Genomic DNA, 14,834 nt, shown 5'->3' with positions numbered 1-14,834 from the left:
TTGTTACAAGAAGCATTTCGTTGAAAGTTTTTTGAGTGAGTTTTCTTACTGATTTTCTCACACCCAAACTTTGTTTTTATATTTTTTATTCTCTCCTTCAAAAACCCTTAAAGATCAATAAAACTCTTAATACCATGTTAAAAATGAAAATAGTTAGGTAGGAAGAGAGAAGAACAAATTTGAATATAACAACTTCTATAGTGAGGATTCTTATATGCATTCACATTTTACTACATATATCAACATTTTTCAATGACTTGAAAGTTATGAAGAACAAGTTACAAGAAAAAATGCTTCATAGTTAACTTAGTTGTACTACCTCCCAAAAATAATGATTTTCACCCACTTTTACTTATTACATATTCACCAAAACATATTACATATTACTTACTTTTTATATAAAACAAATTTCATATCAAGAAAGTACCAACACAACAAATTTGATATTCAAAATATCAACAAACAAAAAAATTTATCAAAGCCTTACAGAACCATGAGTATGTTATTTAAAGTAGAATTCGTCAATATTTTCTCTACATACAAGCAGGTAGCAATGATTGTCTTATCTTCTTTCCGCAGCTGTGAGCCACAAAGACAAGTAGTTAAAGTGATGGTGTATTGGCAAACCACATTTCAGGTGATGCACCTTAACGGATTGGGTTGATACCGAAAGCGAATAACCTTTTCTACGAATCTACCTAGAAACAGAGTCCCATGATTCCGTGTCAGAACAGAACGATGAAGGCCCCCCACTCAATAATTCGAAGCAGGCCCACTACTAGTGAAAATGAATCACTAAATATCAATATCGTTGATTTTTCAACTGCATTTCGTGCCGTATTAAAAAGGCAGAATTTTATTTTACAGTTGACTTCATTTTTAACGTAAAATTAACAAATAAAAAAAAGAAAGAAACCGAAGGGCCCGACCCTTGATTAGTTCAACACGGAACAACATTCAAAGAGTGGTCCAGCATGCAGCTAGCTCTTATTGAAGAACTATTTAACTATAATTTCTTCACATAGAAGAGCATAGTAAAGAATGATTGTCTTCCCTTCTTTCTACCGCTGTGCGCAAACAATGGTTGGCATCGTGGTTATCATTTTTGTGCTATTTCAACAAACATCAACATGCAGCGCCAAGCATGACCCATCTTGTGTTCCTTCTTCATGCGGCAAAATTAGCAACATAACATATCCATTTCGACTGAAAGGCGATCCACGTGGTTGCGGCCTCCGAAAGTATGAGTTAGATTGCGTGAACAACGTGACAGTGTTTACTCTGTTTTTAGGGAAATACCATGTGCAGGATATCAATTACGCGAGATACGAAATCCGATTAATTGATGCGGGTGTTGTGGAGGACACTGCTTGCTCCATTCCTCGCTATTTCTTAAACCGAAGAAGTTTGAATTTCTTTGATGGTGACGACAGGCTAACAGCAGGGGAAAATATCTCAGGTACAGTGTTTCTAAACTGTACCAATCCAGTGACCGATGATCCTCGATACGTGGATGTGAATGTTGGTGGTTGTGATTCCGGAGGCCATATTTACGCCGTTTTGAATCGGAATCAAGAATTTACTCTCATGGACATCAAGGTTTGTTTTAGTACAGACATAATATAATTTTATTATGCCCCATCTTCACATTAGTACATTGATGTTTATGTTGAACTTAAACTCTTGTTATTTTTTTTTTTTTCAAAAGAATATGTTTGTTTTATAAACCCGTATTTTTTCTATAATTTTAATGATGTGGGAGTTTGTATTTCCTAAGGGTGGGTGCCGTGTAAAGGTTGCTACTTTTGCAAACTGGACCTCCGAAAAGAACGTTTCCTATGGTGATATACGTGAGTGGTTGCACAACGGATTTTGGTTGTCTTGGTTGTCACCAGTTACTTGCAGGGATAATTGCGGAAGAGCTTCCTCATGCTCTCTCAATGAAACCACAGAACAAGTTCAATGTGATGAAGTTTTTGTTCCGTGCTATATATTCGAAGATAAACTCGTCAAGTGCGGTTAGAACATTTTCGTCTCTGTGTGCATGCTCCCTTCCCAATCTCTATGCTTTGCTTTAATCTTTTTTAGCAAAAACATTTATACAGGAATAATATATGTTTAATATATCATTTCTTCACTGAATATTTTATGATATTTTAATTAGAATTCTAAACTAAAAAAATTATATTTAGAACTTTTGTCTTTCTATATTCTTGTAATTTAATTTTAATATTAAAAGTTTGTTTACAATATATGAAATTTAATAAAAATACATTTTCAATATCTACAAACTTGAATAATTATATTAGATTATTATTTTGTCACATAATTTATATGTATTAATAATATTTTATGAAATTTTGTAGATTTTAAAAAAATTATTAATTCTAGAAACTAAATTATATAGTTTAGGTAGACTTTATTTACATTTTTTTTTTAAATTTTAAGAATGAAATGATATATTAAATCAATAATATAATATGTTAAGAATTTTTTTCATAAATTATAATTAGTCTATACATGTGTTGAAAATAATTTTTAGGCAAATTTTTTTACACATTAATCTATATATAAGTTAATTTTATTTTATAGAAAAGTTAATTATTTTAATCTTCTTCTCCTATTAAGTGTGTTTCTTTTAAATTATTTCAGTATACCTTTAATACTTCTGGGTTATAAGAGTATCATTTTCAAATTTTATAAATGTAATTGGGTGCACATCAACATGTATTTTTAATATCATAATAATTAACACAGTTAAATAATAATAATAATAATAATAATAATAATAATAATAATAACTAGCCTATTGATGTTGATAATTACAACATAGTGTTGTATATTTTTGTAACATTTTTTATAACTGTTTATATATATATATATATATATATATATATATATATATAATCCTTTTTTACATGATTTATTCTATCTCATTTTTGTGTAAAAATTATAGTAAAAAATTGTTATACAAATTATTTACTTGTTACAAAATAAGCTTATTAATTAATTTCATTTTGGTGTTCTAGCAATTCAATCACGAATTCTCGGATATATAAAAGGTAAGCACGCTTTCCCATCTTTACCATTCCTCTCATATCATTTTCCCCCCATTTTCCCCTTTTAATTAGTTACTGTATGACTTTCTAATTAATAAACATTGGATAAATAGGGATAATTCTTGCATTAACATTTTATAAAAATTGTCAATCTCTTTATTAACGGTGAAACACTTGTCAGCAGTGACGCAGATCCCAAAAAAATTAGCACAAGAAAACAGTCTATAATACTTTTATAGAAGAAAAATATAATAATTTTTATAATATATATTTTCATTTCGAAAAAATTTAAAATACCTAATTTTTATAAATTACATTTGTCTCATAAATAAATCAACAAAATTTTCATGTCTGAAGGTGTGTATTTACAATTTTATATGACTTATTTAGTATTAAAGAATAGAAAGGTAAAAATTAGTGAAAGATAAAATTGAAAATATTAGTACTAATTTTTTTTATCTCTTATAATTTTTAACTCTCATTTAATAAATTATTTAATTGGAACAATATATATTTTGTGGGGGCATTTTTTTTATTAAATACATTTAAGTCAAATAAAATTTTTGTGGGAGAAATTTTCCTTTAGTTTGTTATGTAAATTCACCCCACTTGTTAGCGTTGATTATATTTAATGGCAAAGTTTTAAAAATCGATTCGGATTGGTCAGTCAGATCGGTTGAACTAGGAATCAATAGTCTAATTGATATGAGTCTTGAGTTGGACTTGGATTGATTATGCATTCGACTCGTTTCAAATCAAAGTGAACCAGTCAATTTTCTGGTTTGATCAGTAAGTCAAACCGGTTCAACCATAAAAATATTTTTTTTATCACTTTTAAAAGGAAATTCAAAGAAAAACACAACATGGAAATTGAGTCCTACTCATGAAAGAGTAAAGAGCCTTATCATACATAAATTGTTGTTCTAATTTATTTGTTTAACTTAAATAACTTTTATAGTATATTATTAAATTTAAATTATATATTTAATAATATAATATCTATGTAGATATTACATATATTATTTTGTGATATCAATTGCAAGTATATTATATATATACATATTATTTATATTTTTAATTTTTATTAATATATAGTTTAACATGTAATTTTTTATGCATTTCTTATACAAAATAAAAATAAAGATAATAAGATGGAAATTTAAATTTAAGATAGGATATGAATTTATTGAAATTTATAAGTATAAAATATATTTAACATGAATATTTTTTAAAAAAATTAATAAAAATTGAGTCACGCGGTTCAATTAGTGACCCACCGCTTTAACCTTTAACCCACTAATCCAGTACCCTAACCGATTTGATGACTGGTCTAATTTTTAAAATTATGTTTAATGGATAAAAAAACAAGATTTTTCATATATTTTAGTCTTGATGGATGACCTTTTAAAACTTAAATTGATTTTCCAGACCCTTTAGCCAATTGGGTTGATCTTGTAATTAAAACCCAAAGACCTATTTTTAAAAGCAATCGAAAAAAGTACTCTTGAAAGCTAAAAAATAATAGGAAACCAAAAAAGATAATTTACTAGCCGGTATATAGTTGAAAGCTAAAAGATGTCATGTTAGTTCATTGAATTTACACTCAACCTGGAGAGGTCACAGAGTATATGTTGCTCTATAGCCGGTACTTAGGTATTTTCTCAGTTAGTGCTCTCACATTCTCACATGGCGCCAAGAGTACAAAAGGAAAGATTACTCTTTGGTCTATGCTAGATGGAGGTTATTTAATAAAGAGGAGAATGAATTAGAGTGGATTTGAAAAATAATATTTGTATTTGATAGAAAATATTTAAGGAGAATTATGAGAAATTAAAAGTTGGTCTTACATTTTACCCTCTCTATCGTGAGGATTCTTGTAGAATTTGAAAAATGTATAAAATTACATAACATAAAAAAAATATTAATTCAAACTATATTATAGAGTGAAAGTAAAATAATAATTATAAATACCAATTTTATCATATTTCTCACTTAATTTCACTCTACCAAATAATTATAAATTCTATTATATTTCACTTGATTTTTTTACCCTATTTCCTATGAAATCAATTCTCACTTATTATCTCTAATTCCCTTTTATTCTTTCTTCTCCCCCAAACAAAGCTTTAGACTCTCACGCTCAGCGTAAACTCTCTTGTGCTTATTGTCAAAACCTTTGTTGCACATTGTAACTTTCTCGTTTAGCATCAAAATACGCTAAGCTCTATGTGGCTTGTGCACTTCATTAGAACTTGGTCTCATTTAGTGCCAAAACTACTATTACTCTCTATGATTATTGTGCTTAATAAGTGTTAGGTCTCAATACCAAAAGTTTAAAGAATACACTTTGTCTTTCTGAAAGTCTCACACTTAGCAAGAATGTCCCTACACTCAAGACATACTCGTGAAATTGCACAAATTATGGTAAATAATGAATTTAAATAGCATATATAACCACAATCAATTACAACTCAACTCATAATGTAATTTAACAATAATTTTAGAACAAACATTTCAAAGAACATCCAATAAGTTAATTCAACCATTAAAACTTATCAAAACTAAAATGAAAGTTTCAAGGTCTTCAAAACCCATCAAGATAATTAAATATAAACATTCAAATATTAAACATAAACCTAAAAGATGGAGGTCTACCCTAACTTAGTTCCCTTTTACCTAGAAAACACTCATACAATGGTAAGGATGAAAAACTCTAATCCTCTCCTCAAGAATTTTTTCTCCTTTTTCTTTTAGTTTTAGCGGCACAAAGGTTCCAAGTGAGAAATCAATAAATAGGATTATTAGAGAAAGACTAAATCTTAAAACTATAATGACTTTAAGAGAAGAGTTAGGTCCAAAGAGATAAAAGTTCAAACTATATATTATTTTAAGGAAGACATGTTTACCTTATTTTCTAATAAGCCTCTTTTAATTTTCAACCCAATAATTCTAAAATAACAATTATTTATTAAAAACTATAAAATAAAATATTTAATAAATACTATATATATATATATATATATATATATATATATATATACACACACACTAATATACACTCACATACATGTAACTTCTTTTTAAAAGAATTGGAGTGTTACAACTCCCCCCTCCTTAAAAGAAATTTCATCCCATATATTACTCGTAGTGAAGAAAGATGGATAAGACTTTCACATGTTGCTTTCAAGCTCTTACTGTGTACTTTCTTTAATATCTCAACCTAGAAATCATGTGAAATTTTCGCATGAATTCTCTAAAGTGAAAATATCTACTATCAAAATCTCATACCAATTTTTTATTATCTAAAATTTTCTCTATTAATTTTAATTATAACTAAGATTTCACTAGACAAAAATATCATATAAGAGGATCCAAATACACCCGTTTTATGTGTTGGACTATAATTAAATGCCCAAACTCACACTTTGTGAACAAATATAAACAATAAATACAAATATTGATTTTTGATTTATGTACATTTATACAATACATTGATTGTGGGGAAATTCATATCTATAACATGTTTTAAATACTAAGTTCTCTTTTCATCTTTGATGTTATGCAAGTCATGTTTTTTTTTATATTTATGTTGCCTTATTTTTGCAGGTTATCTCATTGGTGTTATAAATGGTAATACAACTTATTTATTATCGCCACTATTAATTTTACTTCATATAATTAGTCTTCTAGTTACATATTTGAACTAAGTTATTGATTAGACTAAAGTATGCTTTATTTCAATACTCATTCGATGAAAATTTATCATTACAGGATTAGTTAAAAGAATAACATTTCGCACAAAACTTACTGCTTGGGAAGCTAACGAAGATTTAATAGGACAATATGTTTTACCAATATTTTTGGTAGCCAGATGTCTTTTTGGAGTTTCACTTTTGCTTATGTTATATATCTATATGTGGCGACGAAGACATGTTTCAATGTATGAAAACATTGAAATGTTTTTATTAGACAACAATCTAAATCCCATTAGGTACGAATATAAAGAAATCAAGAAAATGACTGAAGGTTTCAAAGTGATATTGGGTCAAGGAGGTTTCGGCTTTGTATACAAAGGAAAGCTTCAAAGTGGGTCACATGTAGCAATAAAAATGTTGAACAAATCCGAAACTAATGGACAAGACTTTATTAGTGAAGTGGCTACTATTGGAAGAATACATCACATGAATGTGGTACGTCTTATTGGATATTGTGTTGAAGGGAAAAAACGTGCTCTAGTTTATGAATACATGCCAAATGGGTCATTAGATAAATACATTTTTTCTAAAGAAGGAAGTGTTCCTTTAAGTTACAAGAAAACTTATGAAATATCTCTTGGAGTAGCTCATGGGATTGCATATTTTCATCAAGGTTGTGATGTACAAATTCTTCATTTTGACATCAAACCTCATAATATTCTTCTAGATGATAACTTGATTCCAAAGGTTTCAGATTTTGGACTTGCAAAGTTATATCATATGAAAGATAGATCTATTGTTTTAACTGGTGCAAGAGGAACTTTGGGTTACATGGCTCCCGAATTATTCTACCAAAATATTGGTAAAATATCTTATAAAGCTGATGTGTATAGTTTTGGAATGCTTTTGATGGAAATGGGAAGTAGAAGAAGGAACTCAAATCCTCATGCAGACCATTCAAGCCAACATTACTTCCCATTTTGGATCTATGATCAATTTAAAGAAGAAAATGACATTGACATGGAGGATGCCTCAGAAGAGGATAAAATTCTAGTGAAAAAGATGTTTATAGTTGCACTTTGGTGTATACAATTGAAACCAAGTGATCGTCCATCAATGAAGAAGGTTGTAGAGATGCTTGAAGGAAAATTTGAAAGTCTTGAAATGCCTCCAAAGCCTATTTTCTATCCCCATGAAGATTTTGGACATGATAGTGGAATCATCTCTGACCAAACATCATGGAGTGGTTCCACTAGTTATAACAATAATCTTAGCAAAATTGAGTATGGAGAACAATGATTAACAAATAAAGATTATTTCAAAGTATGGAGACGATGACAACACAATTGCTTAGAGGTAAACAATAATTGTCTTTGGAAAGATTGATTTAGTAGGAGTTAATTGTTACTCAAAAAAATTAAGGATTTTAATTTGAAATGGTAGCTATTATATTTTTTATTTCCTAATATAATTATGAAGATTGATTTAGTAAGAGTTAGTTGTTACTCGAAAAAGGCTTTTAATTTGAAATGATGATTATTATATTTGTTATTGCCTAGTATAGATAACAGTCCTTTGTATCTATATAACAGACTTTCATTTAATAATATATTTGTATTAATTTATTCTCTAATTAATCTTAAAATGTCTATAACACTAGTTCAACATATACATTCCACTGCACTTGCATTGCTGTAGTTTAAAATTATATTCTTTTTTATTTAGATCAACTATCACATTCCTAAATTTTGTTGACATTATTTCCTTATCTTGATACATGTTACTACATGAAACTTGCAAAGAGAATAAGAGCGAATGTTCTCATTTTCTGGTTTAAGAAATTGAAATGAAAAATCAAGGAAATAGGGAAAGCGAGACATTGTGGAACTGGTCTTAATTTTCTCATGGTTTGTAAAAGCACATAAAAAAGAAAGAAAAAGAGGAAGGAGAACTAGTGTTCAAAATGTTTTCCTAGTTAAAGAGTAACAATCTTTGTTCCCTAATATCCTTCTTTAGTTGATTTCAAGATTTGAATTAATCATCATAATCATAGAGTGATAGGATAAGTTACTTTGGTCGATTCACCTACTCTGATTTGTTCTGTACATCAAGTAGATTTGTTCCTTAACTTTTGTGATTTGTTCTCTTAAGTAGGTTTCTTAAGAAGGAAAATCTTGTTGTAGGGTACTACAAGTAAATGTTTTTTGGGGGTGCAATAAGTGGTTTCTTTAATAGTGTAGAAGTGTATTACATGTGGTAATGTGATTGTAAAACCTCTGATTGGGACTGGATGTAAGTCACAAGTGGATGTGCAGTATAAATTGGTTGTGCATTTTTCATCTATCCTTATACTTGTCTTTATATTCTTGCAATTTTGATTTTATGTTTGATGTTATATGGTATGAATCATGAATATTGCATGTAGAACAGAGTGAGTTTGAATTTGCATAGAATCTCAACTTGATGTCCTATTTATTCTTAGGGACAACTACCTCTATGCAAACATGGATAAATGTACTTTTTGCAAAGATAATGTGAACTTTCTAGGGTTCATAGTTGACAAAGATGGTGCGCATGTTGACCTTGAGAAAATAAAGGTTATCCAAGGATGACCCACCCCAATGAATGTAGGAGAAATTAGGAGTTTTCGTGGTCTAGCTAGCTTCAATAGAAGATTTGTTAAGGATTTCTCTACACTTGCATCTTCTCTTAATGAGCTTGTTAAGAAAGATGTGCCTTTTAATGAACTTGTTGAAGAGCTTTAAAGTTCAATGAGATTCCCGCTATGGAGAAAAATACACACAATAACACATTATTCCTTCGTTATGAAAGAATCTTGAATTTAAAGATCCTTTTAGTTCTCTATAATTGATAATTTGTAGAAAACAATAGAATTTACAGTCTCCATGTTTTAATTAAAAAAAATTCTCTTCTTCCCTACTTCTTCTGTCAGATTGTCTGATTATTTTGATGAAGCTTATTTCATAAACTAAAAAATAGTTCATAAACTTAAAAGTACTATATTCTTTTCACGTTATCATATTTCATTAATGTAAACAAGTTTTTTACTTTTTGTATCCTATTGTCGCAATAGATTCTACATTAAGTTCTACACATTATATTCTTTTCATCTTATCATATTTCTTTAATGTAGACAGGTTTTTTACTTTTTGTATCCTATTGTTGCGATAGATTCTACATCAAGTTCTACAATATTAATAGAAAATTATTATTTTTAAATGATTCAAGAAGAAAATCAACAAACTCACTAAAAAAATGTGAGATTCATTGTAGTTAAGTGAATTAAGAATTTAAGTTAAGTCCTTCAATTAGAACAAAAATACAAAAAGTTCTTAAATCCTAAGTGACACTAATGGACCCATAAAATAATTAAGAATCAAAACTAGTTTCTACCACTGGAGATACTCTTACATACAATTTATTTTTATCCTATATTAAGTTGTAAGTAATATTTAAATTTAATTTTTGTATAACATTCAATAGTTGCAACAACTTTTATACTAAGTCATTATGATGGAAGAGGTTAGGAGGAGTGATGAATGTTCTTCTCCTTAGCTCTCCTTATGCACGGATCTTCTTCAAGGAAATAGAAACCAACGTGATGAACACTAGATGGAGGAGATTCTCGGATAGGAAGAAGGCTTAAGCCTTGGATGGAAGCATCCAAGCTTAAGGTGCAAGGGAAAGCTCACTTCAAAGAGGAGGAAATCCTAGAAGGGTTCCTAAGGTGAAGCTTTCTCTCATGGTGACTCTTGAACGAAATTTGGCTGAATAAGCTCTCAAATTTCATTATTCTCAAAAGTGAATACAATGTGTGAGGAGGAAACTATTTAAGCCACCGAAATTAAGAAGCATTTGGCGCCAATGGGAAAGCTTCACATGTGGCGCCGAGATTTGAATTCAAAATTTGAAATTTTGAATTCAGATCTTAACCCACACGTGTAAGTCCGAATCCCATGGGTACTAAATGCATTTAGGTCTGATTTAGTGTGCATTTAGGGTTGAATTTGAGTCACACATGTTCAGCCAAGGTGGCTCCATCCATGTGACTCAAAATGCAACTTAAATGCATGCTAAATTAAACCTAGTTTTTCCTATTTCAATTAAACAAGTAATCCTCCTTAAATCCTAAACTAATGACCTAAATACAATGGTCAATGAAATACAATGAATAGGAAAAATTACAATAATGAAAATGAGCCCAATATTGGGTACCAAAAGCCCAAAGGCCCATGAGGCCCAAAACTAGGCCCAACAAGCCTAAAACCTAAAATGCTACTCTATGTGGTCCAAAATACAAGACCAAAATATATGATACCTATACTAACATGATGTATACAAAACATATGAAAATAGCTATAACAAAATATGGCCCATGAAAAGTTCAACTTGGGCCTTCCCAGGCCCATCAGGCCCATTGGGCCTTGACTGGCCCACACCTTCATGTCTAACCAACTCCTCTTGGCTCCTTCAATATGTCACCTCTTGCCTTCCTAGGCATGATTCCATCATCTCCTCCCTCTTGAAAAGGATTTGTCCTCAAATCACGAGGATGCATGGAATAAGAATCATCACCTACATACACAACAAACCATGTATAAGAGGTGACATGTTTATGATGAAAAAATGGATTATGGATCCTAAGAGGAGTCCTTATATCTAGCCTAAGAAAGAAAAATAAACTATCAAAATTAGACTCCCTAAAAGTAGAAATAGGCTCCTCTCCTAAGCATAACCTAGAAGTAAAACCTAAGAATGTAATAACACTATGACTAAGACAATGAAAAGAATGATTTTTAAACACTACAATATCTTGCCTAAAGTACCCTAAATGGTAGCCTAGGCTTTTCCTAAAATATAAAGAAAAGAATACTAGAAAACGTCCTAAACAATTTTGAATCATATTGTTTGGTAGATAAAATGTCTTGGAAAATCTTGAAAACTCATATAAACTATTTTTGTTTTGTAGGGAAGGGTGCAAATTAAGTTCAAATAAAGATGAACTTCCCATAAGATCAAAAATAGAATATGAAATATGACAAGATGTATCTATCAAACAATATATTCCAAAATTTGGGTGCTTTATTAGAACAACTATGATAGAAGGATTCCTAAAGAGAGGAAGGCTATCTTCCTTGGGCACCTCCAAGGAAGTAGCACAAGAAGTGGAACTAAATGTAGTCCACTCCTTCTTCACTACATCTTGAAGTTGAGATTCATTTTTCTTTAGAATGATTTGTTCTTGAATCTCTACTTCATGACTAGTGTTAAGATTAGTGTAAGAGTTAAGGTTTTTATTTATGAAGAGAGTATTTTGTAAATGATTTTTAGTGGTAGAACAACTCTCTTCACTCACAAGTCCTTTAGAGGAATTATTTTCCTCCTTACTTTTCCCTAAGAGAAATGCCTTTTTTCTTTCTTTTTCTCTTGTTTTTCTCAATTTCTTTTGCTAAAAGTTTTTCTCTCTTTTGTTTAATAATGTGAATTTCTTCCTCTAAAATTGCAAGTTGTGCTTTTTTTTCAAATTTTTCTTTTTCTTTTTTTAAAGCTTCTTGCTTTGTCCAAGGTGTTAGTGATTTAAGCCTTTGAGTAGAATGTGAAAAACCTTTTGGAGAGCTTGAATCACTACCACTTGAGAAATATTTTCTCATGATTAAACAAAAGAATTTTTTTATATCCTATGCAAAAAGAAAATATTTTTGGACTTTTCTAGGAACAAAAATAGCACTTGGAAGTCTAAGTGTACAAATTGCACTATCAAGGGAGGTGAGCTACTAAGAGCCACTTAATAACCAAGCCTTTTCAAGTGGAAATCACTAAACTCCTTTGTGGTATCTTTGATTCTCCAAAACTTTTCACAAAAATTTTTGTATGCTTTTCACAATTTGTTTGTTTTTGAGATTAAACTAAGCGTGAGCAATTAAAACTTCACAATACTAGACGTTTCAAGGCAGCAAAATAAAGCAATTAAAAGACAAGGAACTTAAAGGAAGCAAGATAAGTAACTAGTCGGGTTCCCTAAGTGGAAGCTTGAAACATATGAAATTTCCAAGCCACTTCCACTAGTACTACACGTGAGTAGGCTACCAAGGAGTTAGATATACCTGACCAGCTTCTTAATACTCCCTCCAAGCTTTACAAATTGGTTTAAAATACAAGAGATTATGGCAAAAATGTAAACTAGCCTAGAAAGCAATTAAAAGGTGGCTTTAGTGACTAATTAGTGACGGACTTTTGATGTTCAAATTTCCTACACTTATTCAAGTGTTTAATCCGCCACTAATCCTTCAAATATGATGCTCCTGGACCTGCAAAAGAAACACAACAAAGAGGTTAATGGTGGCTGCCTCACAAGGTGAAAGGAATGGTCACTCAAGTGAAGGAGGTTTAGGAAAAGCTAGGTCACTAAATTAGGTCAAAATTTTGTATTCTTAGTGTCCAAACTTTTCCTACTCTTTGTTGAGAAATGCTTGATCCTTGAGCAAGGATTTGAGGCCACTTCCAGCACAGGGAATTTAAAGAAAGAAAACAAGACAAGCAACAAAAGCACAATTTGGAAAGCTTATACCAAAGTAGTGAGTAATATATGTATATGACAAGACTCAAAGAGGTTCAACAAGTAAAAATGAAAATTAAGACTCCAAATAAAGCTAGCACTCATTTAGGAATGTTCCTAGATAGGTACTAGAGTAGATGAACAAAACAAAAAAAAATTTGAAAGCAATTGGATAAGTATAGAACAAGTAATAGCCAAAACAAGCTAAGGTATCAAGTAGATTTTCACCAATGTACACCTCTCGGCTTTTTCTATTTAAAATGCTTTAACTATTTTTTTTTTAATTCTTTCTTTTTCCAGTTTCAATTTAAGATTCCAGAGAGTATATTTGCCTTTTATTTCAAATTTTTCTAAGATTCCAAGCTATAGAAACCAAGACTACTAAATTAGGTCAAAATCCAAGTGAAAATGAGAAACTAGTGCACTAGTCTTAGGTTATTGTATTGAATTCTTTTTGCACACTTTTCTTTTGAACTTTAGAACTTTTCTTTTGTTTTAGGCTCTGTTTTATCTCTGTTTTCAGCCTCTAATTTTTTTTTAAAATTGAATCCACAAGAAAGAGTGCACTAGAAGTAGAATTAAGCACTTGAAATTTTGAGTCACAAAAATTTTTTATAAGATTTTTCAATGGAAAGTGATTTGAAAACTCAAGTACACAATGAAAACCTAACTCTAAAGAAACTTGCTAGGACTAATAGCAAATTATGAACACAATAAGGTAAAATAAAAAGCACATATAGGTAGCCACAAATTAGAGCAAACCGAGAGCAACATGTAGACACAAAATTCAAAATAAAACTAGGTTAAACATGCTATTCAAAGAATTTGCAACATGTAAAGACTACACATAAACTTCTAAGACAAAACAAGGATTCAAAAACAAAATCTAATGCATATGCATGAGGTCCAATCACGGACACATACAAGGATGGAGAGACTCAAAGAAAACAAAATATAAGCACAAGCAAAAAGGTCCTAATTCATGTTGATTGTGAAAGAAACTCAAAAACAATCAACCAATGGATCTATGGAACACAAGAGGATTCAAAACATATAGATCCACAACGAAACTTAAACAAGACAAGAAGAACACATTGAACACAAATTCGGACACAAAAAGATGAAGCACTTATCTCCTTGAAGAACCTTGCTCTTGATACCAAAAATGATGGAGAAGGTTAGGAGGAGTGGTAGATGACTTCTCCTTAGCTACTCCTTAAACTCGGATCTTCTTCAAAGAGATGGAAACCACAAAGATGAACACTAGATGGAGGATGAATATCGGATATAGAAGAGGCTTAAGCCTTGGATGGAAGCATCCAAGCTTAAGGTGCAAGGGAAAGCTCACTTCAAAGAGGAGGAAAACCTAGTAGGGTTTCTAAGGTGAAGTTTTCTCTCATGGTGACTCTTGAACGAAATTTGGCTGAATAAGCTCTCAAATTTCATTATTCTCAAAAGTGAATACAAAGAGTAGAAGAATCACTTAAGTAGGGTTCCAAGTGT

The 14,834-nt window shown here is 30.4% G+C and overlaps 1 protein-coding gene across 3 annotated transcripts; it reads left to right on the top strand.

Moving 5' to 3' along the window:
- The first annotated feature begins 1,012 nt into the window (after positions 1-1,012).
- On the top strand, positions 1,013-9,605 carry LOC109805230 (LEAF RUST 10 DISEASE-RESISTANCE LOCUS RECEPTOR-LIKE PROTEIN KINASE-like 2.1). 3 transcript variants are annotated; one of them, XR_002240276.3, is made up of 6 exons: positions 1,014-1,599; positions 1,778-2,018; positions 3,030-3,062; positions 6,666-6,689; positions 6,831-8,110; positions 9,237-9,605. XR_002240276.3 is itself a non-coding variant. In XM_020367248.3 (5 exons), exons 1-5 carry the CDS (start codon positions 1,042-1,044, stop codon positions 8,051-8,053), a joined length of 2,079 nt encoding a protein of 692 aa, XP_020222837.1. In that variant the 5' UTR covers positions 1,014-1,041; the 3' UTR covers positions 8,054-9,097. The 3 variants fall into 3 exon arrangements, 2 of the variants coding, with proteins under 2 accessions (XP_020222849.1, XP_020222837.1); XM_020367248.3 differs by lacking the exon at positions 9,237-9,605 and having other exon boundaries at positions 6,831-9,097; XM_020367260.3 differs by lacking the exons at positions 6,666-6,689; positions 9,237-9,605 and having other exon boundaries at positions 1,013-1,599; positions 6,831-9,097.
- Positions 9,606-14,834: the final 5,229 nt, after the last annotated feature.

This window comes from Cajanus cajan, chromosome 9 (assembly GCF_000230855.2).
Source record: "Cajanus cajan strain Asha chromosome 9, NIPB_CcT2T_4, whole genome shotgun sequence".
Lineage (NCBI taxonomy): Eukaryota > Viridiplantae > Streptophyta > Magnoliopsida > Fabales > Fabaceae > Cajanus > Cajanus cajan.
This window is presented reverse-complemented; position numbering and strand designations above follow the sequence as displayed.

Bases quoted from the DNA above. Each gene is read 5' to 3' on its own strand.
- LOC109805230 (XM_020367248.3), top strand. From the start codon at position 1,042: ATGATTGTCTTCCCTTCTTTCTACCGCTGTGCGCAAACAATGGTTGGC. The intron at 2,019-3,029 runs GTTAGAACATTT...TTGGTGTTCTAG, and splicing joins AGATAAACTCGTCAAGTGCG to CAATTCAATCACGAATTCTC. The intron at 6,690-6,830 runs GTAATACAACTT...TTATCATTACAG, and splicing joins TCTCATTGGTGTTATAAATG to GATTAGTTAAAAGAATAACA.